General features: G+C 51.5%; 2 protein-coding genes across 2 annotated transcripts in view; one reads left to right on the forward strand and one right to left on the reverse strand.

Annotated features, from left to right (window-relative positions):
- Positions 1-7,743: 7,743 nt before the first annotated feature.
- Positions 7,744-10,576, forward strand: LOC103213963 (transmembrane ascorbate-dependent reductase CYB561). The gene is made up of 5 exons (XM_007959748.2): positions 7,744-7,960; positions 9,028-9,126; positions 9,387-9,490; positions 9,994-10,151; positions 10,384-10,576. The coding sequence occupies exons 1-5, from the start codon at positions 7,756-7,758 to the stop codon at positions 10,574-10,576; spliced, it is 759 nt and encodes a 252-aa protein (XP_007957939.1). The 5' UTR covers positions 7,744-7,755.
- Positions 10,577-20,768: 10,192 nt separating this feature from the next.
- Positions 20,769-23,852, reverse strand: part of TANC2 (tetratricopeptide repeat, ankyrin repeat and coiled-coil containing 2) — a 413,117-nt gene continuing 410,033 nt past the window's right edge. The window contains exon 27 of the mRNA XM_042783546.1: positions 20,769-22,728. Coding sequence (XP_042639480.1) covers positions 20,769-22,728 — 1,960 coding nt within the window. The remainder of the gene's footprint in view (positions 22,729-23,852) is intronic.

The following is a 23,852-nucleotide window of genomic DNA, read 5'->3' on the forward strand; positions in this document are numbered from 1 at the left end:
CTACAAGTATTGTGGGAGCTCTGGTAGCATAGTGGCTAAGACACTTGCCTGCTAACCAGACGGCTGGCGGTTCAAACCCACCATCCACTCCTCGGAAGGAAGGTTGGGCAATCCTACTTCCGTAGTGATACTGCCTCAGAAACCCAAGGAGGGGTCGCTATGAGTCGGGTTTGACTCGACGGCACATAACAACAACAACAACAAGTATTGTGGGCCCTGGCTCAGGCCTCCTGTGCCTGATGGAGAGCTGACCCTTGTCTGACTTCAAGCTTTGTTTTTGTCCTGGATGGGATTGGCAAGAAAGTGCCCCATCTAAGAGCTCAGCCCTTTCTTCACATCCTGTTGTTGTTGTTGTTATTTGCCGTCGAGTCGGCCCCGACTCATAGCGACCCCTCCTTGGGTTTCCGAGGCAGTATCACTACGGAAGTAGGATTGCCCAACCTTCCTTCCGAGGAGTGGCTGGTGGGTTTGAACCGCCAGCCGTCTGGTTAGCAGGCAAAGTGTCTTAGCCACTATGCTACCAGAGCTCCCTCTTCACATCCTAGGACTGTTGAAACATCTGCCTTCTCCTTACCCATCAAGGAAAGATCTGGTCCCCACCTCCCCCTCTCCGTCTTTTCTAACTGAGTTAAAACCCTGCAGCTGATAAGGAGGGCTCTGGGCCCAGCTAGGCGCCCTCCCACTCCCTCCCTGGCTGTGCGACCTGCTCAGTGTCTGGGCTCCATAATGAGATTAGCCTGGTTGCCTTTTAATGAAGCGCCTCGGGTTGGGGAGGAGAGTGATGCTGGGCACACGGCCCAGCCCTGCAGGCAGCTGCTGTCCCTGTCCCTTTGCATTAAGTGGAGCCTGACTGCGGGGGGGGGGGGGCGTGTGTGGGGGTGACTGTCATAGCCCAAGGTTTCAGAAGCTGCCAGAAATCTGCACTCCAGCTTGTAGTCTGAAAAAGAAGGAGCGTGGCTATGCAAGGGCGACCTGGGCACCTTTGGTTCCCTTGTGCGCAGAGGAAGCCTTTGGGGTGAGAGGAGCCACTTCTAGGCCCTTGAAGCTGCTGCCCTCAGCTCTGTTGTGGGAACGCAGGAGGCATTGGGGTGCCACACAGGAAGGAAGGACAAGAGTGCTCTCTCCATGTCCAGGCTGGAAAACGAGGGGCTACTTCATGGGCACTTGCTGACTAGGGGTGGATGCTAATGATGTCAGAGTTAGCGACTGCAGATGTGAATGGGTGGGTCAGAGCCTGTCCAATGTTTCTGTCTTCCAGCATTGGACCCAGCCCCTCTAAGGCACTTGACTGCTAACCAGAAGGCTGGCGGTTCAAACCCACCAGCCACTCCTCTGAAGGAAGGTTGGGCAATCTACTTCCACAGTGATACTGCCTCGGAAACCCCAGTTTCAACCTGAGTCGGATCCGACTTGATGGCAGTGAGCTTGAGCTTGCCTCCTTGCAATGACAGTGAACTGAATATGCAACAGGGGAATCTGTTGCTAAAGGAACCTTAAATCGAAAGCACCAGACAGCTCCCTACTTGGTCTTTTTGTGAGTCTAGAGTTTGCACACTGAGAACTGACTGACAGTGAGGTCAGTGGGGTGAGCCCAAGGCCTGTGAGGAGGAGCGCCTTGTAGCTTGATGTGGGAGACTAGTTTTCCCAGTATCCCTCACACTTAGACTCAGCTGTGTCACCTTCCAGGAGCTCTGGTGGCACAGTGCCTAAGGCACTCTACTGCCAACCAGAAGGTTGGCAGTTCAAACCCACTAGGCGCTCTGGAAGAAAGACCGGGCATTCTACTTCTGTAAAGATTTACTGCCTTGGAAAGCCAATGGGGGTCGTTATGAGTTGGAATCAACTTGATGGCAGTGGGTTTGGTGTCACCTTTCAGTCAGATGGAGGAGGGAGGGGTGGTGATGGGAGGCAGCTTGGGCTGCTGTGGTTCTAAGGGTGGTTCTTTATCTAGGGCTTTCTCCAGACACCTGGTTACTGGGGCTGGTGTGGACCAGGAGAGCTGCGTTTGGAGGAAATTGAAATGAAGAGTTTATGGTTTGCCCTCCCTCAACGCCTCTCTCTTACCCACCCGCTCTCTCCCTGCTGCCTTTCTCCAGATGAGCGTGCAGGGACACACTGTACTCTGGGCCGTGCTGCCTTGTGAGCTGGTGTTGGGAGGGGAGGTTTGAATGGTGCGTGGAGGTGGGCAGGTCAGACTTGGAGCCCTGTCTCCCAGCGACAACCTTGACCAGAGCCGAATCGGGTTCCTGATTGACTCAGTCGGAATTCCTGAACCTTTGTTCCTGGGATGCTAGAAGGTGCAAAGCCAAGATACCACTTGGAGAAGACGTGAAGAGGCATGCCACTTATGTCTACTAAAGCGGGGGGGGGGGCACTGTCTCCAGTGGGTGTAGTGGAAGGTGTTCTTGGAGCTGGGCAGACCTGGGTTCAACTCTGGGCTAGAATTCCTACCACCTTTCACTTTACGATCCATCTCTGCTGAGCGCCTGACCTGTCAGGCCTTGGAGGACAGGGACCTTGTTTCACTGTATCTCCAGCATGTAGCAGACTGCCTGGCATGTACCCAAACCAACCAAACCCACTGGTATTGAGTCACTTCCAACTCATAGTGACCCCCATTGGTTTTCCAAGGCTGTAAATCTTTATGGAAGTAAATTGCCTCCTCCTCCTCCTGCAGAGCAGCTCAAACCAAAACACCAAGCTCACTGCGACTGAGCCGATTCCGACTCACAGCAACCCCCATCAGGGCTCTGAGGCAGTAACCTTCACGGAAGTAGATTGCCTTACCTTCCTTCCGCACAGCGGCTGCTGGGTGTGAACCACCAGCCTTCTGGTTAGCAGCCAGATGCCTTAGGCACTGTGCCACCAGGGCTCCTCACCTGGAATATAGTAAATCCCAAACCAAACCGGATGCCATCGGGTTGCTTGTGACTCATAACAACCCTATGGGACTGCCCCATGGAAGCTCTGGTGACATAGTGCCTAAGGTATTTGGCTGCTAACCAGAAGGCTAGTGGTTCAAACCTATCAGCCACTTCTTGGAAGGAAGGCTGGGCAATCTACTTCTGTAGAGATACTGCCTTGGAAACCCAAGGAGGGGTTGCTATGAGTTGAATCGACTCAACAGCAGTGAATTTTGAATCTTTATGGAAGCACACTGCCTCATCTTTCTCGTGCAGAGCAGCTGGTGAGTTTGAGTGCCAGCCTTTGAGTTAGCAGCCAAGCACTTAACCAATGCACCACTGGGGATGCAGCACTTTGGCATGCAGTAGGTGCTCAGTAAGGCATTGAGCTGAGCAGCTATCTGCTGACAGTAACTTTGGGCGTGTTGTTTGTCCTCTTTGAGTCTCTATTTTCTTGTAAGTCAGTGAGAGATCAGGCATCCTCTCAGGCTTCTTGTGAGGATTAAATGAGATGCATTTCCGCTCCAGCCCCACCGTCCTGGGCGCACACAGCATTGGAGTGAAATGACTTCCAGAGAACTCGGCTGTGAATGTTGCATGGAGGAGGTTAAAGTCATGCTCTGTGAAGAAGACCTGATGCTGGCTTCTGCCATCTGCTGGAAGGAGCCTAGCTGGAAGGAGAGAAGCTGGCTGTGCCTTGCTGCACCACAGGGCATCTCAGAGGCCCCTGAATGCCCAGGTCTACACTTGGCATAAGAAGCTGTGGCAGTACCGACCGCTGTGACCAGGAACTCCAGAAGGTCCTGGTTAGCATGGGTGAAAAATGCAGAACAAAAGTTAATAAAAATGACCAGACTTACGGGACTGATGGAGACCAGAAGAGCCCCCAAGACTGTCGCCCTAAGACAACCTCCTAACTTGAAACTGAAACCACTCCCAGATACCACCTTTCAGCCGATAATAGGCTGGCCTGTAAAATAAACACTGCCACCAGGGAAGAGCATGCTCCTTGGAACGGTCAACTGGAAGAGACCAAAAGGGCAACGTCTTTCTGAAACCAAAGATGAGGAGGACGAGGAGGGGAGCGGAACTGGATGAATGGGACTGAGGAACTCGGGGTGGAACTGAGGAGAGTGCTGACCCATTTCAGGCATCACAGCCAATGTCAGGAACAATCTGTATGAACTATTGAATGGAGAACTCATTCGCTAGGTAAAGTTTCACCTAAGGCACAGATATTCCAAAAAAAAAAAAAAAAGTTTATGGCAGGACCCAGCCTCCCTGTCCTCGGTAATTACCCAGGAGGCGCGAAGGCGGAACGCACAGAGACCTGCACACCGGTGTTCGCTGCGGCTTTGCCCACACTGGCCTAAAGGTGGGAGCAACTGCAGTCCCCATCCGCAGGTGAACGGAGAAGCAAGACGGGGTGATTCACACGGTGGAATTTTAGACAGCTAGAGAGAGAGAGAAAGTCCCGATGCCTGCTGCAGCGTGGATGGACTTTGAAAACATCATCCTTTGCCAAAGAACAAATGCTGTTTGATCTCACTGATGTGCAATCGGCAAATACATGGAAACCAAGCTTATGAGTAGTTCCTGGGGTGGGAGGGAGGACAAAAGGGGGAGTTTGTGCTTGGGGGGCGTTCAGTTTCTGTTGGTGGTGGTGGGATGTTTTGGAAAAGGATAGCGATAATGGTGGCAAGGAAGGATAATCGACGTCGGGAATCGTCAGCGTGGAGGCTGTTGTGCTGGTGAACGTCTCGGTGTGTCTCTGTTCACCGCAATTGACGAAGAAAAAAAGAGCAAGCAGCAGCTGCGGCCGCCAGCCAGCCACAGGCCGATGTCCCTTCTTGGTGCCCTCACTCAGGGCTAATCAGATTCCGACTGCGTCTGGCTTCTGGGCCAGGGGATCTAATAAGGGAGGGCGGTGACCCTGCGTGGAGGACAGTTTCCCTAGAGGCGGGGAAGGTGTTAGATGCCCAGCAGGGCTCACTGCAGCAGCGGAGGCAGCACCAGAGACTAACCTAAGACTCGGGCAGAAAGGGTAAGTTGGCCCCTAGAGAGCCTGGGGACTGGTGAGGAGCCTTGGCCACGTCAGGTCCTGGAGGGACCTGCTGGAGGGCAGGGGGGAGGTGCTGTGTGTTGCAGGGAGCAGGATCATGGCAGCGGCGTGAGGCACAGGGAATAAGGAGTTGTGATGTCCTATTCAGGGAGTGGGGAGAGTCCTCTGAGTTGACTTGGGAAGAAAACTGGCGGCTGCTGACGGAGAGTGAGTCAGGGCCAGGGTACGGGGCTGGCATTTCACCTGCAGGCAGTGGGCAGCCGCTTCGGAAGTGCGGCCATGACTGGGAGCTGAGACTGTCCCTGGCATGTCAGGCACCTGAAGAGGGTAGACGGAGTGGAGGGACCAATCAAGATGTGGCTCTGATAGCTCCGGCTGCGGGGAAGTTGCAAGTCTTGATAGGGTGGTGGCAGTAAGGATGGTCAGGAAGGAGTGATGGTGAGAGAGCTGGGGAGGGAGAGGACCACTGGGACCCAGTGGCCCCACTGAGGAGGTGCCAGGGTGTAAGCACTGGGGACGGATTGGGAGAGGACCTGGTTCCCCGAGTGGGAGTGAGGGCCAGATGAGCTCAACTGCAGATAATGCGAGTTTAAAGGGTTTGTGGTAGGTCCTGGTGATGATGTACAGCGGTCTGTCAGACGGGGGTTTGAGTCTGGGGAAAAGGACAGAACTGGCCCTAGATTTAGGAGTTACCTGTGCAGAAGTGAGCGACGCTAGAGATCAGAAATAAGGGGTTCAGTGTCATCCAGGGCTTCTGAAAGCGGGCGTCACACCTGCCTTGGGAGTGTGGGTTGGCGCTGTTTCCGGAAGATGATCTGACAGAATGTATCACAATCCTAAAAAAGAACACAGTTCTTACCTCAGGATCCCAGTTTTCTGCTCAGGCCTTAATTGGAAAGTGTGCAAAGACGGTACATAGTGGTGTTTATTTAGCCAACAACTGGAGGCTAGCTCCATAGGGGGCTACCAAACCAAAAAACCAAACTCAATGCTGTCAAGTCGAACCTGACTCAGTGACCCCCTTCTTGGGTTTCCGAGGTGGTATCTCTACAGAAGTAGATTGCCCAACCTTCCTTCCGAGGAGTGCCTGGTGGGTTTGAACCGCCAGCCTTCTGGTTAGCAGTCAAATGCCTTAGGCACTACACCATCATAGGGGGTTAGGGGACTGGTTAAAATATGGAACAGCCATACAGTGCAACACTGTTCAAATGGTGAGGGAGATAGATATTCATTGATAAAAACAAATGCATGATACACCATTAAGTTAGAAAAACAAGTTAGAAAATTGTGATCTTATTCCTATAAAGGAATATATTTCGAAGGAAAAAAAGAATGTAAGGATATGAATCAAAAGGTTATCACTTGTACTTTTCTTCTTTTGTGCTTATCTGAATTTTACAACCAGGAGCCTCTATTACAATTGTTTAAATTAGTTGTGGGAGCTGCTAACAGCTGTGAGATGAGGCAGAGAAGAAAGTGTGTGTGTGGGGGGTTAAAGACGGAGCTGAAGGCCGGGGAGGCTGGACCAACGCCCTGAAGGCAGAGAGTTGGCTTGGTGCTGGAGGGTTAGGGAAACATATTTCAGCCCCCATGGCTGTGTGGCGGGCTCCTTGCAGGCTTGCTTTCTGCTGACAGTGGAGAAGCTCAGGGCGTTTCCATGGCTGCTGTCAGCATGGCCGCTGGGGAGGGTGGTGGGGAAGGCGAGGTGGGTGGCTTTGCAGCTCTCTGGGTGGGAACAGTCTGCTCTGGGCAAATGCCTTTCTGTGGGCTTGGGTGGGTGAAGCAAGGGGAAGCCAGGCCTGTTTGTAGCCAACCCCTTCCTCCTCTTCCTCGTCCCCCTGCTTCCCATGGCAGTCTTGTCACCATCTCCAAGGGACCAATGGCACCATGAGAGGGCTGTGAAGATGGGCCCGCACCTGGGTGTGTGGTGTGAGGGTGAGGGCTGGCCAGGGCTCAGGAGAACCAGGAGGTTCAGGGTGAGGGGCTGATACCAGTACACTCATGGGCTTTCTCAAACTCCTTGGGCTTCCATTTTCTTATTTCTTATCTGCAAAATGGACATAGTGACATAGCTGCTTTATAGGATAAAAGGGATGGTTTTCTTTAGACGACTGTTGTAAATCAGGTAATGTGGATGGAAACACTTCGTGAGCGTAACAGGGGAGGCACTTTTCTTTCTAGGTTTCATTCCTCGTGCCTTCAGTTTGGACACTTTGTCTGAGATGGGGTGTAGCATTAACCTGCCCAGGGACTGGGTGGGGAGAATAAGACAAGGAAGGAAAGGAGCCTGCCAGGTTGGCATGTTCATGGCCAAGCTGGGAGGAATCTGCTGGGGGCTGTGTGGGGTAGGGGGTCTGGTGGCCAGGCCCAGGCTCTGGGGGGTGGACACTTTCCCATCTCAGCTTGGAGCTTAGCAGATGGGGCCTCGGGGTGGGGAGGTGGGCTCTCCATTTGTACCCCAGATGCACTTTACGATCCGTCGGGGGAGGAAGGTGCCTAGGCCTGGACCTTAGAGGAATTTGCTGAAATCTCTCTGATTTACCTGTGAGTCCTGAAAGAACCCAGGGCCTCAGGAGGCAGGAGATAAAGCCCAGGGGCCAGCCCTCCTGCCACCGGAGTGGGGATGTCCATCTCTGGGAGGGTGAGGCCATTCCTCTCAGCTGCTAAGGAGTCTTGAGACCATTGCCAGGCATGTGGGGGAGCAGGGGCGGGAGGGTGGCAGCAGGGCTAGTGGGAGGCCGCCGGCCGCTCTGAGCTCTGCGTCTTTCTTTCCTCAGCAGCCTCCTCAGCATGGAGAGCGGAGCCTGTGTGGCCGCCACCCCCAGAGCACTGCCTTACTATGTGGCCTTCTCCCAGCTGCTGGGGCTGACTGTGGTGGCTGTGACGGGTGCCTGGCTCGGCCTATACCGAGGCGGCATCGCCTGGGAGAGCGCCCTGAAATTCAACGTGCACCCCCTCTGCATGGTCATCGGCCTGATCTTCCTGCAGGGTGATGGTGAGTCTCCTGTGGGGGGTGTCCCTGAAGGAGGCGGTTTGTAGGGGTCCTGTCACCCCAAGGTCTCTTCCAGTTATGCAAACCTAAGATTCTAGAAAAGACAGAGAAGGAAGCTGGGCTGGGGGCTGGGGTCAGCGGGAACGTCATCAGGGCCCCTGGCCCACCTTGTTGCAGCACTTGCATTCTTGCTTTGACAAGGGACATCGAAGGCTGTGCATGTGGTACGGCAGGGTGCCGTGGCTGGGCTTCGAGTTGGGGCTGGCTGCTGCAGTGGTGCTTGGAGGTGGGAGCAAACTGTACATGGGGGTGTGTGGGAGGATGTTCAACTTGAACGAGCCAGAGGCCTCCCTGGGGGGGGAGCAGCAGGGCTTGGGCTCCATCCTGCTGGGGGGGCCTTACGTGGGGGTCCCCTTGGTCGGTGACTGGAAAGCTGGGTCTGTACCTGCTTGGCCCATTCGTCTAGATAGGGCCCTGCCCCTGCCCCTGCGCCAGCATGGGCTAACTAGCTGGGCTCACAGCTTCTGCTTTGGGACCCAGGTTCTAAACCAGGGAGTCTGCTGGTTAGCATAGTGACCGTCTGATCAGGTTTCAATATTGGACTGTTTGGGAACACACAGAGCTAAAAGTTGAGCTCAAAAGCTTGGTGGTAACTCAGTGTGACTGTATGACAAACCTGGGATACACAGGATACCTGGCCAGGCATCCAGCTTGGGGTGGCCTCTCTGAGGGGCCTGGCAGGTGCTGTAGGTAGAGACTGTGGGCCGAATATCTCACCTTTGCTGCCTTTTGTGGCAGCAGGAATCTTGGGCCCAGCCTGAGTCCTGGACTCTGGGTGGATGTGCGGGAGGTAGGTGCCTGGGGCCGGGATATTCAGGCACTCACAGCCTGGGGGTGCCGACCCCGAGGCCTGGGAGTGTCAGAAGGGTCTGACAGAAGGGTTTCCTGGGCCTGGGGATACCTTGACAGGCCCCTAACATCCCCCACCACTGCGGCCTCCTCTGCTGTTTGTGGCAAAAAGGCTGGAGCAGAGACTAACAAACATTGTTCCCTTTCTCCCTTCCCATAAGCGCTGCTGGTTTACCGTGTCTTCAGGAATGAGCCCAAACGCACAACCAAAGTCCTGCACGGGCTGCTGCATGTCTTTGCATTCATCATTGCCCTGGTGGGTGAGTTCTGGCACGGCCTTCCCTGACCTTCCCTTCGTCTGCTTAGGGAGTCTACACTCTGCAGCTCTAACCTCCTTACTCCCATTCTGTCACAGTTCCTGCTCCCCCGCCCCCAACCCTTCCAGGCGTCCTAGGCGGGGCCCTAAAGCTGGGACTGGAGCCCAGAAGTTCCAACCAGCCATGCTTCCCTCAGGTCATCTTGCCGCCTCCCTTTTCCACGTCCAGCCCTGTCCTCACATGACCCTTCCTCTCTGGTCCAGGCTTGGTGGCCGTGTTTGACTACCACAGGACCAAGGGCTATGCTGACCTGTACAGCCTGCACAGCTGGTGTGGGATCCTCGTCTTCATCCTTTACGTGGCGCAGGTGCGTCCTTTCAGCCTCACAGGTTCTGAACACGGGGCCACCAAGACGGGGTTGGGGGAGATGGGGAAGGGGAGGGGTGTGAGTAGTCCCATTTTCCAGGGAGACCCAAAGGCGTGAGAGGAGCTTTAGTGCTGTTGCTGCTGTCTTCGTTTGTGAGATGGGTAGAAACCCAAGATTATATAGCAGAGAGTGTCTTGGATCCCAGGTGCCCCTCCAGCTGGCTAATGTAGCACGTGATTGGCCATGTGCCCAGCCTTCTGAGTGTATGGATACGAAGAGCCGGGCTCAGGCCTTGGGTGTTTGGGGGCCAGGACCCTTTCCCAATAGTGCGCAGTGCTTCCCCGGCATTGCGCCTAAGATGGAGGAGGCTGAGCAGCCGGAGGAGGCGGAGTTGGTGGTCTTCACGCGGAAGCAGCTGCTTCGGGCGACTCGGCTGATGGCCGGCGGGGAGGTGGGTGCCCAGCCTTGCTCAGTCCCCCGGCACCTCCTCTCCTTTCTCCTAGTGGCTCGTGGGCTTCAGCTTCTTCCTGTTCCCTGGAGCTTCGTTTTCCCTGCGCAGCCGCTACCGCCCACAGCACGTCTTTTTTGGTGCCTTCATCTTCCTCTTTTCTGTGGGCACAGCCCTGCTTGGCTTGAAGGAGGCCCTGCTGTTCCAACTGGGGTGAGTGTCCCGTGACGCAGCAGGGCGGGGCCCACGCATCACCTACGAAGACCGAGCCCTGCTCTCTGAGCCCGCTTTTGGTGGTGCCAGATAAGCAGTCATTTTGCTGTCGGGGTGGGGGGCAGAGGGGAGCTGGTGCGGGCGTACTGTGGCGTCTTTCTGGCCCTGGGTGGGAATGGCATCTGGCCTGTGACTCTTTGGGTGGCTTCTTCATTCCATCCCAACCCTGTAGGACCAAGTACAGCACGTTCGTGCCCGAGGGGGTCTTGGCCAACATGCTAGGCCTGCTGCTGGCCTGCTTTGGCCTGGTTGTGCTCTACATCTTGACTCAAGCCGAGTGGAAGCGGCCACCCCAGGCTGAAGAGCAAGCTCTCTCGATGGACTTCAAGACGCTGACGGAGGCAGACAGTCCCAGCTCCCAGTGACGGTGTGGCCTCCTCCTCACCTCTGTGGGGGTGAGGATGTTTCTTTCTGCCCACCCCCTGCTGATGCTGTTGTCCAGATTAGTGGCTCCTGCAGAGGGCTGGGCAGTGGGGTGCAGCTGTGTGTACTTTGCAGCTGATTTCTGGGACGTGGGGCTTGTCCTCCCTCCGCTTTGTCTTCTCGCTGCTGCTTTAGACCAGTGCCTGGAGCCTCACAAAGGCCCTGCACGCTCTTGTCCCTTCCAACGGAGGCGGCTTTGGGTAGTAAGTCGTAAGTCCTGTCGTGGAAGAACGGACCCTAAAGGAGACTGGCTCCACTGCCTTGTGGGCAGCACTGGGCAGAAAGCAAGGCTGTGGGAGAATCTGAGGACATCAGGGACAGGCCTTTGACAGCCAAGCCTGCTGCTCTGTGTAATCCTGGATTCGCACCAGAAGCCTCACTAGCATGTGCACAGTGGCGCGCAAGGGCCCATCCTTTGGCAGTGGGAGCAAGTGATACTATGTGTAAAATATGTTGGTGTTCTGACCAAGGGTCCCCGGGAGGCGGGAGGGACTGGCCCCTGGAAAGCCCCCAGTCAGCCTTGCCCAGCAGCAACCCTTCAGCCTTCCCTTGGAGCTGGTCCCGTCCCGGGGCCTGTCTGGGCAGTGGCTCCGCCCCCCTGCAGGCCCTAGATGTCCTCCGTGCCCCAGCCCTGGGCTTTGTCTCACGAGCTTTTTGCTAGTGCCGGGCACTGCTTTGACAGACGGGTTTTTTTTTTTTTTTAAATGAAAAACTGCCACTGTGATGGGGAGACTCCTGCTGCTGTTCCGAGAGAAGCCTCTTCCTCGTCCAAGCGTCCATCTTTGAAGGAAGGGGATTGGGGCCCCACACCCGTGAAGTGTGTTGTGCAGTTAGCTGAGTCATTGTTTGGCTTCGTTCTGGAAATAACGTGATTAGAGCCTCAATTGTGTGTTGTTCAGACTTGGCGAATGCTCCCCTTGTTTTCCTCACTTTCTGGGTTTTAAGGAGCATGACATAGTTTGAGGCAGATACAATTTACTTAAATGCAGAACATTAATAACTGTCCTGAATCTGACTTCTGTTCTTTTAACGGCTGCCTTTTTTGCACCCAAATGCTGCCTTAGGGAAGTGGACTAGTCTCCGCTCACGCTCAGATTTCCACTCACCTGCGTTTCCCGAGGTCCTGCCTCGGCAGTACCCCTGCTGAGATCCCAGCGGCTCTCTGGCTCGTCATCTGCAGCCTGCCCTGGGTGACCGTGTAGACTGTGTGCTCGGCAAGGGCTGGGGCGCTATCAACTAACTCTTCAGTCACCTGGCACACATGTGCTCACATGTGCAAAAACTCCACCTTAGACAAACTGCCAAAGTACAAGTGTACATCTCCCGTCTCAGAATGCCACTTAGAGAAATGGAACCTTAGATTTGCAATGAAAGTTACAAACTAGCCTGTTTTCCAAAAACGTTTGTTGGGAGACTAAGGAGCCAGAGAAGGCCCCTCAGAAGGGCAGATCCATGGTGGCTCAGTTTGCCGGTGGCCAGTCTTCTGTGAAGTACAATGTGCTATTGATATAACTGATGATTCAATAAATGTCTGCAGCAAACTCCTTGCTATCATCTTCATTTACTGTGGCAATCAAAGGGGCCAGTGCTGTTAGCCATCAGATAGACGAGTTAGTTTGAGGGTTGAGAGAAATTAAATAGCTGCAGGCTGGGCACAGAAGGTAAAGTGGTTAGTGATTTTTATCACGGCACAGGGTCTGAAATGGCCTGTGCCTGTCCAGTCTCTGCCCCACCGGAGGAGGCTCCCCCACGCAGTTAGATAAACCTGTCTCTCAACCCAGAGAGAGGCTTGGAGGGTTAGATAAACCTGTCTCTCAACCCAGAGAGAGGCTTGGAGGGTGGAGCTGCAGGAACCTGGTAAGGGCCCTGGCAAGAAGTTTCCCTCTGTGTCCAACTGACGTAGTTCCGTCTCTTTGTTCCTCAGTAAGGAGCAGAGCTTTGAGAAGAGCTGTGATTACCTTCAGATCAATTCATGTGGTGCGTTAGGAGCTGCATTTGTGGTAAATCTGAGTGTGCTCCTGAGCAGCACGGTCACGGAAAACCAGGGCTTCAGACCGGTTTGAGCCAGTTCAGTGTTGGCCGATGCAGCAAGATGGGGACAGAGTTCAATTTGTGAAATGTGTACCATCACAATAACCGGAATGGGGAAGATGACAGGTTGAAGCCCTTGCAAAGGGAGACTGAAGAGGTGTAGCGAGCCCTGTCAGGAGCCTGCTGTGGGAGACTAGACTGTCACCAGGACTGTGCAGAGCAACACCCATTCAGAGGGGTGGGGTTGGCTGCCATCTTTGAGCCTCATACTTTTGTTTCCAGCTCTGCCAATCAAGTGATCCAGTTGCTATGCAATACCCATTCTGCCCTTGTCTTCCAAAAGGGAGAGTAAATGTCTGGTAGCAGGGCAGACCAAACCAAAAAACCAAACTCACTGCTGTGGAGTCGGACCTGACTCATAGTGACCCCTCCCTCCTTGGGTTTCCAAGGAAGTAGATTGCCCAACCTTCCTTCTGAGAAGTGGCTGGTGGGTTTGTGAGAAGTGGCTGGTGGGTTTGAACCGCCAGCCTCCTGGTTGGCAGTCAAATGCCTTAGGCACTACATTACCAGAGATCCCAGTAGCAGGGCACTGACCTGTAATTCTTGTTCTGGCTATCATTCTGGTACACCCACATTTTACAAATTCAGGTCCATTCTGGTTTCTCTTTGTTGGCCATGACTGAACCAGGAAGAACTGGTTCAAAGCTCTGCCTCAAACAAGTGAAAACACTTACCAAGGTGCTCACTAAAGGAACCGTTAAATAACTCTTTTGTAACATGAATACTTAGTTCCTAACATTTGTTTAAACTGCTACAGTATTGTGTCTGGTGTCCAGTGTGTAGTAAACTTAAGGCCTGTCCGTAAGGCATCTGTAGCGTGTCCTGAATCAAAGCTTCTCTGTGGACCTCGCAGTGCATGGCTTGATACACGTCAAGCTGATTTCTCAGTCAGGATTGGGCAGAGGCCTTGGACCCTGTTCGCATGCCATCTGACTTGTGGCTTTGTGGGCTAGCCTTGGAATCTCACGGATCACTTTCCACAGCTGTTGGTGAATATTCAAATCCTCCCCAGGAGGAAGATGGCCTCCCCTCAGAGGGTCCTTCTTCACCCCCCCCCCCCGTGTGACTAATGGAATGGCCAGTGAGAACGGACTCAGCATTGTGCTGCGAGGAACCTCCCTTTTCAGCATGGGGGGCACAGAAACCTGATGAACGCCCTGTCCTGTTCTTGGGATGGAAGGACTTGAGTCGCCAAGCCTCTCCGTGCCTGTCCGTTTTTTTTTCTAAGCTGAAAGATGATACTGCCCTCCCCATCAGTTTCTGCCTGTTCCCAGCCTGGTGAAGGGGAAGCTAGCTCCCACGGGCACACTCACAAAGCGGCCCATCTGAGCCGGGAGAGTTACCGTGAACCAATGACGAAGAGTTTAGCGCTTTTGAGACCCTACAGTGGCCTCTGCCGAGTTCATTCTCTTGCTTCTACTCCGAGGGGCTTTTTATTTAGGTTCAGGGCAAATTCTCTTTAAGGATTAGCTTTTTAGGAATGGCTACCTTTCTCCTCTCTTCCAATTGTCCCACGTGTCCTTAAAGGAAAAAGCTGGAGTTTGTGCCAACCACTTACTCATTTTTGAGTTTTAGTAACTGGCAGCCTAGGAATGGTTTTCAGACAGAGTGAGCAGTTCCTCCCTGCTTCTCCTTGAAGGCCACCTCGGCGCCCGGGCCGGGTTGTCGGCTCATGCCCTGGGGTTTCCAGCATGCCCAGCTTTGGCTGTTTAGGGAAATGGCTGTTATTACAGAGCAGAAATGTTTGTTTAATGCAATCTGGTATCTGGAGGAAGTGGTCTCCTTCCTCGCTTGTCCCTGAAGTAGACAAAAGGCAGCCGTGGGGCAGGAAAGGCTGCAGGCCCAGTGCTGGCCACTGTCTGTAAGGTATTGAGTCTCCGGCCAGTTTCAGGAAACCTGCAGTCCTCTCTATGGTGAGGATTAGAAATCCGAGCCAGGTTCTGAACAAAAACGAAGCCAGCCACTGGACTGGCCCCCAGCTTTGACCAAGCCAGCCTTCGGAGCTATGGTTAGGACAATCTGTCTGCCCACTTAAGTCTTGGAGTTTGGTAAGGTAGAGGGATTGGGGTGCAGCTTTGGCTCTCACAATGAAACAAGGTGAAGGGCTCAGTGCTTCCTTGGTATGACTGATGAAGACACTCTTCCACTGAAGAGAAAGCCTTCCTTTGTCTTCGCTGACGGGCCCTTAGGACTGTCTTCTGGTGCACAGCTTCCTGAATGCCAATCGTGTCTAACCCAAAGGACTGCTCAGTGACCTCCTCAGTGAATAACTACACGAAGGGGTGACTCTGCATGTCCCATAACTGACCAGCCCAATCAGCTAGAATTTGGCCTTCACCTGGTGAATTCTTCCCGGGAGGTGGCTCTCAGCACTGCAGGCCTCAGAGGGGCCAGCTGAAGGGTCAGCCTCCTGGAAAGGTATTGTTATGAAAGGCGAAAAGCAACCACAACGGCCATGGTTTTCCAAGTGTTAACCATTTATAAATAAGTACATTTGCTTTCATACATACAGTTCATTGTACAGATGACGATCTGTATACATGGGGCAGGAAAATGCATTCATTTAAACTTTTCACATCTATCTCACACAGCTCACATGTACAGACAATAAAACCGCTCAAGCAAGTACAGCAGAGGAAAACGTCTCTCCTTATACACAGGGGGCTAGATGCTCTGCTGGGCGTGGGACATCCCCACTGCACAAGTTCACAACTGTGTGGTGGGCAATATATCAGGATAGAGAACAGACATGCACGGGGTAAGATACTGTACAGAGAAAGTCCTTTGCATCTGCGTTATAGAAAACCGAAAGGAGAACTAAGTGCAGTAAAGCTTTTTCCAGCAAGTGTCTTGAAAGGACAGCAAAGAGGAGTTAGAATGAAAATCATATTAGTACAAAGCACTCTTTAACTGTAGACTGTACATATCTGTACTGATTAAAATCATCTTGGATTTGGGGGAGACAGACCAGAGACACAGATGCTATCCTAGAATGGAAAGGAGGCCATGCCTGAGAAGGGCACCTGCCCTGAGCCTGACGAGGAACTGGCCCCACTCAGCAGGAAATGGCCAAAGGAAAAAACAAACCACCAAACAGAACAGGAAGTGTAATTTACAGGATTTCCAAAATAACCTGTGAAAGAAGTGCTCTGGAGCTGGCATTTCCATCCCCCTCCCCCAGGTTGGAACACAGTAAGGCAGGTACATTCAAGTACTGAATTTCCCAGAATTAACTGTCTGGTCCTGGGGACTGAAGCGATTGCATCCCCCTAACCAGATTTTCTCATTAGTAATCAGCAAAAGAAAAATTGAGCCAGCAAGGCTCCAAAAACAAAGCAGCTAGGCTCCCTCCCTTCCACAGAGTAGGCCCATCTGGAAACGAGCATGACGCCGGCCTGCGTGTTGGCACCCAGCTGAAACCTGACAGCTTAGCTTGGTGTGGATATCGGAGTCAGCAGGAAGAAAAGAGGTGATGTGGGTGAGGAGACATGAAAGTAACGCTTGATTTTTGGTGTCCAATTATGCATTTGGTACTGACTTTCAAAGCTCTGACTGTGGTCATCATGTGGCCACAAGCATCTCAGGGTGGTTCAGCTTCTGTGAGGCATTGGACACCGAAATGAAGGTTACCAACACTTCAGCCCTTGAGTGGTCTGTACTATAAAAGGAGTGGATGAAGACCCAGTGGTTATTCAAGTAGCTCTGCACAGTGGCTTCCCCAGCCCCATTGTGCTTGTGTCCAGCCCCCAGCCAGCCACATTTTCTTGGGAGCAGCCAGAGCTGAGTTCAAGGCATTGCATGGTGAAGGTTTCCATGACACGTCTTTGTAGGTAGCTCTTACCCCTAAGCCCTTTGTTCAATGTTATTAGTCATGGTAGATGGTCTGGAATTCCTAGAGGAGAAGAATAAGCCACACCTCCCAATGGGCATGTGACAAGGCAGTGCAGCCCTAGGTGTGGGGGCAGCAGCAGCAGGCTGCCTTTGCAGGTTGGCTTCTTGGGAAGTGGGCGGCCCAAGGACAGACAGGTGGAGAGGACCAGGCTGCTAAGCACTGAGCGCCTCGACATGAGACTGGGGGTGGGTACATCCTGCCCACTGGGGTACCTGTTCCACTGTGACAAACTGTCAGTGAGCAACTGGTTTTGTCCAAGGCATTTCTGCAGCAGAAAAATAACTGAAGCAAACCACCCAGCTGTTACACTGCTGGGATTCTGAGGCCACGAAGAGCGGAGAGGAGGGGTGCGCACGGGGAAGAGCGAGCCTCTCGATACCCATACCAGAGCAAAGGACTTCTACCCAGCCTCCTCCCAGCCTCTGCCTGGCTAGAAGTCCCAAACAGGTAGCGTTCAAAGAGCTTGTCCTGTCACTTGTCTGACACAGACGGGTGAAAACTCCTTCCAGGCCTTTGTCCCCTTCTTCCTCAACCCTCCGAGCCTATGGGCCTGCCTGCTATCAGGGGAGCAGTTCCCCAGAGATGCTGTCCTTTGCTACCAGGGAAGCCTGGTGCGGAGCCACAGCGACACCTAGTGGTAAAATATCACTAAGCACAGGTGACGTCCACATGTTCCATTGTATGTGACTAAATTCTAAGAAAAAATACTTAAGGATATTAAATTAGATACTGATTTTTTTCTATTGGGTACATCTCTGTAATATAAAAATACCAATATTTAGAGAGGGGGTTCATAAACTACTATACAATATAAGGACTGGGAAGACCTTTCTCCAAACTGTTCTGTTTACAATAATTTAGGAAAAGTGTTTAATAATCCAGCCTTAACCAAATAGCAACTTGTATTAACTGTACAACGACCTGGGGTCCTGTACATGATTCTAGTAAGTGGAATTTTCCTGAGCCATCGAGTTTTAAGTTAACACATCCAAAAAGAGGGGCACATGGGCGAGGAGCAAGGCGGGTTTGTGCTCTGTTAACTTGGACCTTGTGAGAGTGCAGTCTGCAACCTGGACGAGATACAACAGCAGATACAAAACGGTCCCCATTTTGTCCATGCCAGATTCTTAGGTTACACAGATTCCCCTTTACTCTGTAAATAAACATTAATTTTAACTAATTGTGTGCCTTACTGATCCAGTAAATAAAGTAACCATGTCTCAGGAGTCCCTAAGAAAATTGCTGGAAAAGCACTTTAAAATCACTGCAAATATTTTTTTTTTTTTGTATTTAAAAATTCTTAATCCTTTTGATGCTTATATACAAGTTATTTCTTGTGCTATAAATGTTGTCATCCACTGCTTGATTTCTTTTTTCCCTCTTGGTTTAAAAAAACAAAAACAAAAAACAAAACACCAAAAGCCAAGAGTGGTTCTATTTTCTAATGAAGACATTACTCACACTTACACCTCGAGTATTAATCAGAGTTAAAAATTCAAACAGTAAAGTGCACCCATTTATAGACATGATGTGATGGAAACCCACTAGTGCAAGAATTCTGGGCAAATGGAACGCACAGGTTGGTGAGACACCTGTAAGCTTAACTTCATCACTATTGTCTCTATTTTGGGGTGATGTGAATCGATGGAACTTACCAGTTTCAACTGAGAAATGTCCCCCACCGGAAGCCAGACATTGATTCAGCAAGTGTTGGTGGAAGACAGGGCATCTCCGAAAGACTGTACTGAGACCATCCAATGGCAGTGAAGGAGCAAAACGGGGCACAGGCAGTCTGCTGACAAGGAAAAACATGTCTCCTGCCCAAACAAGAGTTCGGATGGCATTTTTTGTCCAAAAAACAACTGGCACCCAGTAGTGATATTCACTGCCTCATAAAATAGCTAAAAAAGAATTGTATTTCGACTGTTGATATTTTAGGTGTTTTGCCCAATAGGGCACAGACCCTAAGTCTCCTGTTTGTTCTGGAAAATCAAAAGAGAGACCCCTGGGGAGAAGCGGCATCAGTGTTGTACTTGCAAAACTGCAGAACCTGCCCACCTGCCTGGACTAGTGAATGCAGGCATGTGTGTGGTGTCCCAAATAAGCGGGGGCACTTTTCTAAGAGATACTGAGCGATTCTTGAAAATATAGCAGCTTGTCAATAAGAGAAGGCAGTTAAAAGGGTGAAGATGAAATGAGATCAACAAGGCTGAGCCCAAAGGAGAGCTGAACGGCCGTTGGAGCCTAGTTAGATGCTGATACCATAGCTGTACACTTATCTTTCAGAGAGTGGGGGGGGGCACAGGGAGGGAGGGAGGACGACAGACACCAATGCCCGCCCTCTGGGTCTGGGTCCCGTCAGCACAGCTGTCTGTTCCCAGCACAGAGAGACAAGTCCTGTTCTAGGCTTGGGGGTCGAAGGGTCCATCTATGGTTGAATCTCTATTAGAAATGTTCCTGATCTCAGCTTCATGCTCCCTAGGTCTTAGGATCCTTTCAAACAGGTCTGGTCTATCTGGTCACACTTGGGCATTTATTCAGCAAGCTGCCCTTTCTGTAGCCCTTGATTATTAACAACAGAATGATCCTAGTAACAGAGAACTGCTTTTCTTCTGTTTGGTTTTAGTTATTTCATTTGTTTGGTAGGTAGTTTAGCTTTAAGAGCGATGTGCACTCAGTACCAGGCCTGCGTGAGGCTTTGGTTTTAGCATTCTTGCTCTTCACCTAATGCTGGCCTCTGATATTCAAAGGTCAGATCAGCAAATGACCCCAAGATGGAGGAAAGGTGTAGAGAGTGACTGGACCAGAAAACCTGTCTATCTCATTTGCCCTGATCCAGGGCTGGAAAACAGGGCCGAAAATGGTCTTGCTTCACCCTGAAACACTCCTTGCTATGTCTGGTATTCAAATATCACCCCTGAACAAACACTCCTGGAAAAAAAAAAAAAAAAGAAAGAAAAAGAAACAATTCTAATAATAATAGACAGTGAAACTATAGATATCTAATGGAATTAGACAACATCTGGAATGGAACGCAACAACCCTGGCTGGAAACTCCGGGAATCAGTCTTACATTTCCAAGAGAATCCAATCTGCTTCCCAAAGGAACCAATTTCTTTACTACAGCATATGGGTTTAAAAGAAAGAGGGCCAGCAGAAGAAACCTGGCTCTGGCTGAAGATCCAACTAAAGAGATGACTGCACTCAACTGGGAAAAATTTGCTTTTTGTAGAATGTGATGCTCAATGATGTGTTACGATCTAAAAGCAGATTTTTCCAAAATAAAGATTTTCTACAGCCTTTCACCGAGAATCCAGAACTATTTTTCTTCTATGTATTTATTTATCCCTCCCCCTAGCCTGGGAAAATTAGTAACTTTTAGTGGTTAATTATTGGCTAAAAACCTAGATAATAATTCCCAGTGAATTCTTTGTAAAAACCCAGGATTCTCATCCCATTTCTTGGCTGACTGAAATTATTTAAAGGGCTAGTGAGCTGTTTTCAATGGAATGCTATTTCAAACAATGATACTGGTTTTCTCTTCTGACTTAATAGTTATTTCTTCTCTTTCCTCTATCTTTTTACCCTCTAGGAAGACCAGAAATAATCGACATGAACACTCTAGACTCGATGGCTGTAGGCGCTGGCAGTCTTGAGGAGACCACTGGCACGACAACGTACCGGGGCTGGCTACCTAGACAACACTGGATAAGAGGGCAAAGGCAAAGGGGCATCGCACGCTTTCTAAAATTCCTAGAACAAAACAAACGACATCTTTTTTTTTTTTTTTTTCAAGGAGAAAGACGTTTACACAACAAGAACATCAGTGAAAGCGATTGTCTCCTGGAAAAAGCTGACCAGTGTGTGTGATCTCCCTGGGTTACAGCACACTGAACGGAAATCTCCTCACTGGCATCTGAAGAGCGGGAGAGAGCATGTGGCTGGGCACAGACAAGAGGAACTGCGGTCCTGGCTCCCCGGAGGCCAGCTTCCCAGTCGGCTGCATGCAAAGGATTTCGGCATGTGGGCTGCCACCTCTGAACACCACACAGAAACTACATGAGAAATTAAGCCAGAGAACTACCTCGAATGTGGAAACCAAGCTTGAAAATGTGCAGTGAAAACATGGATCTCACTCCAACAAATGTCTTTTAAACATTAGACTCCACAAATGGTCTCTTTGGTTTGATAGGAGATGTCTGCCCTTGTCGAGAGTCCCGGGACAACTGCCTGTACAGGTTGTCCTGGTATGCCTGAGCCACAGGGAGGGTCCGAGCCACCTTCACATCGGGGTATGAGGAGGCCTGGCTGACTCTCTCCAAGAGGTCTCCCCGGGATCCGTTAGCCAGCATCCCATGGGGACTGTAATAATCGTCCTCCAGCAAATGGCCATTCTGTGCATTGTTGGTTTTGTTATAAAAGGCAATGTTGCTGATGGATGATGGTGGACTAAAGGACTCAGGCTGAGGCAGGTTGCCTGGAGATGTGGGACTGATAACAGTATCCACTGATGATACTGCCCAGGTCCGATTCTGCTGGTGAAGGTGGGGGTACTGTTGAGTCCGGGCTGTTTTATCTATGATCCCCATGAATGGTGTGGTCCTGGATCGCGTGGGCTCACTGGGGTAACCTCCCTGTGTGGGAGATACTGGTGATAACTCATCACATGGCCTATCATAGGCAGGTTTCAGTGGGATCTCCATTTGCTGGATCGAGGAAGATGGCCGGAAGGTAGGAGTTAGGTTGCAGGTGGATGAAATACTATTGCTAGATGGAGAGAAGCGAAGGCCTACACTTTGGGAGTGGAGCAGTGGCCTGGGAGTTGGGGGGTGGGGTTTGATTTCATTGGGGTTGACGCTAATAGGTCTTCTGATTAAATGTGACACGTCAGGGGAACCTAGTTGGCTGGAGGAACGTTCCAGATCTAGTTTTGAGTGACAGACTGGGTAATAGGATGCTGATTGGCTACGCCCAATCTGTGGTGTCTGGCTATATCTCATGCCGCCTCGATATGCTGAGGAAGGTCGCTGTGGAAGATCTTCTTTGGTCAACCCTCCATGCTGACAGATGGCACCCGCACTCAGGCTGGCTTGGACATGTTGCACAGGTCTTCCATCACCTACGATTCCCCCCATTGACCCCTGATAAACTAACCGGCTCTGACTTACTCCTATGTCTCCTTGTGAAGACTGGTATTTACTAGCCATGGAATGGGCTACTTGGCCATAGGCTCCTGTGGGGATGACAGTGCTCGAATGAACTGCTGAGCTAGGCTGGTTGCTTCTTACAATCTGGGCCTTAGCAGGCTGTAGCCTGAGCCCTTGCTGGGGAACTACCACAGGAAGCTGAGGCATCTGGTAGGGTCGCTGGGCCATTTTGGATAATGGAGATTTTGGTCTGCCAGGAAGCTGACTAACACTTGTTTCTTGCTGATATCGCACAGGTGAACCAGACTGGGACCTATAGACACTCATGCTTTCAGCTGGAGGGCTGGCTCGATACTGAGGGCCTCTACGGAGAGGAGAAGGTGGAGGGCTTGGGTATTCTTTGCCCTGCCCTCCCACAGGAGGGGGGCTAAAACGGTAAGTTCCACCCTGATGAGCGGGGGAAGTATGTGGCGGACTAGGCCTGTAATGAGAGTTCTGGTGGGTTGGAGAAAGAGCAGGTGAGGTGGACTGATAGCCCTGTCTAGTGGGAGAACCTACAGAGCTGTTGGACCGGAAGTCAAAGACCTGATGAGAGCCAAGAGGTGAGCTTGAGATGTAGGTGGACTCCCGATGGGCCGGAGAGGAGGGCGGGCTCTGGATGATTGGGAGTCCCTGACTGGGCCGAGCCTCCGTCTGGAGGCCAATGGACACATTTTCAACATCCTGCTCCAGGTACTCCTCCTCAAATATGTCTTGTACAGAGTAGATATCTTCATGCTGTGGTTCAGGCTCTGTTTCTTCTGGTAATTGCTGCTGGGGCTGGGGCTGGGGCTGGGGCTGTGGCTGCGGCTGCTGCATCTGTCTACACTCCTCCTCCACTCTCATCAGAAGTCTCTGGATCTCACGGTTGTTTGGACACAGCTTGATGGCCTCGTTCAGGTCCTCTAAGGCTGCTGCAAACTGCCTGCTTGACAAAATGCAAACACAGGAACTGGAGTTATTCTGAATCAACAGGAATCACCAAGAACCGAGAACATGGTCACTATTTCAGACAACTATGGTGGCATCTGTGGGGGTCTGGGGGTTTGGTTTAGTTTGATTTGTAAGGAACAGAACAGGTAGGGTGTCATTCTAGAAGAGTCCGGAATGATTCCCTAGCCCGTTCAGCCTCTGTCTTCCTTCTGGCCTCTCTGGCTTTAGTGGAGAAATATCCTAATTGTGTAGTCCAGCCAGGCCCTTCAGGAAGATTCTCTTAGTGCTGAAATGCACACCAGGCAATATGGAGGCTGGGTGGGGTTGTCATTTACAGGGTCACTGTCAAGTAGCTTAGGAACAAAAGAGTAATAACTACAGTATTTAAAAATCTTGCTGATCCAGCAGAAATTTTCCTTTATAGTCTCAATATTTTGGCTCCAAATTTTACGCCTGTTCCATCCTAACTACAAACCCTGTCCTCTGTTCTCTCTACCTCTCACCCCCATGGCACTGGTGCTTTCCCACTCTGCTGCATCAAAGCTGGGCGAGTATTAGGCTTGCTGACTGAGCAACTCAGATCTGGAGCTGAGCCGACCCCAAGAAGATTCTAATTTCCAAATGAACCGTCAGTGATATTCCCATCCTCTCCATAAATACTGCTAGGAAAGGGGGCGGCTGACCTTGTGGGAGGAATAACCCAGAGAAAAGAGAGCATGATACTCAAGGTTCTGTAATGATCTGTTGCCCACCCAGCAGAGACTAGTTTGTCCCGCCCAGGAGAGACTAGTATCGCTGCCACCATCTCTCTAGACTCTACTTGGGTTTGATTTTCAGGACCAAATCGCCCCCAGTCACAGACGTGAGCCTGAAGCAGTTATTTCCCATGAAAGGTTTGGGAGAAAGTTGGGGGCACTGGGCAGGAACCATCAATGATAGTGACAAGTTATCCAGGGTAAGAGATTCTGGGTCCGACAATCATTGACTTAGGTCTTTTGGGAGCCTTTCCTGCCCAGTGGCCGAATTGCACAGATGGGCACGAGGAATGGTATTTCTCTGGGGCCTTCTCAATGCTGGCAGCAAGGACCTCCTATCCCCATGTGTGTATGCTGTGGT

The sequence above is a fragment of the Orycteropus afer genome, unplaced genomic scaffold (assembly GCF_000298275.1).
Source record: "Orycteropus afer afer isolate SDZICR_OR568_19922 unplaced genomic scaffold, OryAfe1.0 scaffold00018, whole genome shotgun sequence".
NCBI lineage: Eukaryota > Metazoa > Chordata > Mammalia > Tubulidentata > Orycteropodidae > Orycteropus > Orycteropus afer.

Bases quoted from the DNA above. Each gene is read 5' to 3' on its own strand.
- LOC103213963 (XM_007959748.2), top strand. From the start codon at position 7,756: ATGGAGAGCGGAGCCTGTGTGGCCGCCACCCCCAGAGCACTGCCTTAC. The intron at 9,127-9,386 runs GTGAGTTCTGGC...TCTCTGGTCCAG, and splicing joins ATTCATCATTGCCCTGGTGG to GCTTGGTGGCCGTGTTTGAC. The intron at 9,491-9,993 runs GTGCGTCCTTTC...CCTTTCTCCTAG, and splicing joins TCATCCTTTACGTGGCGCAG to TGGCTCGTGGGCTTCAGCTT.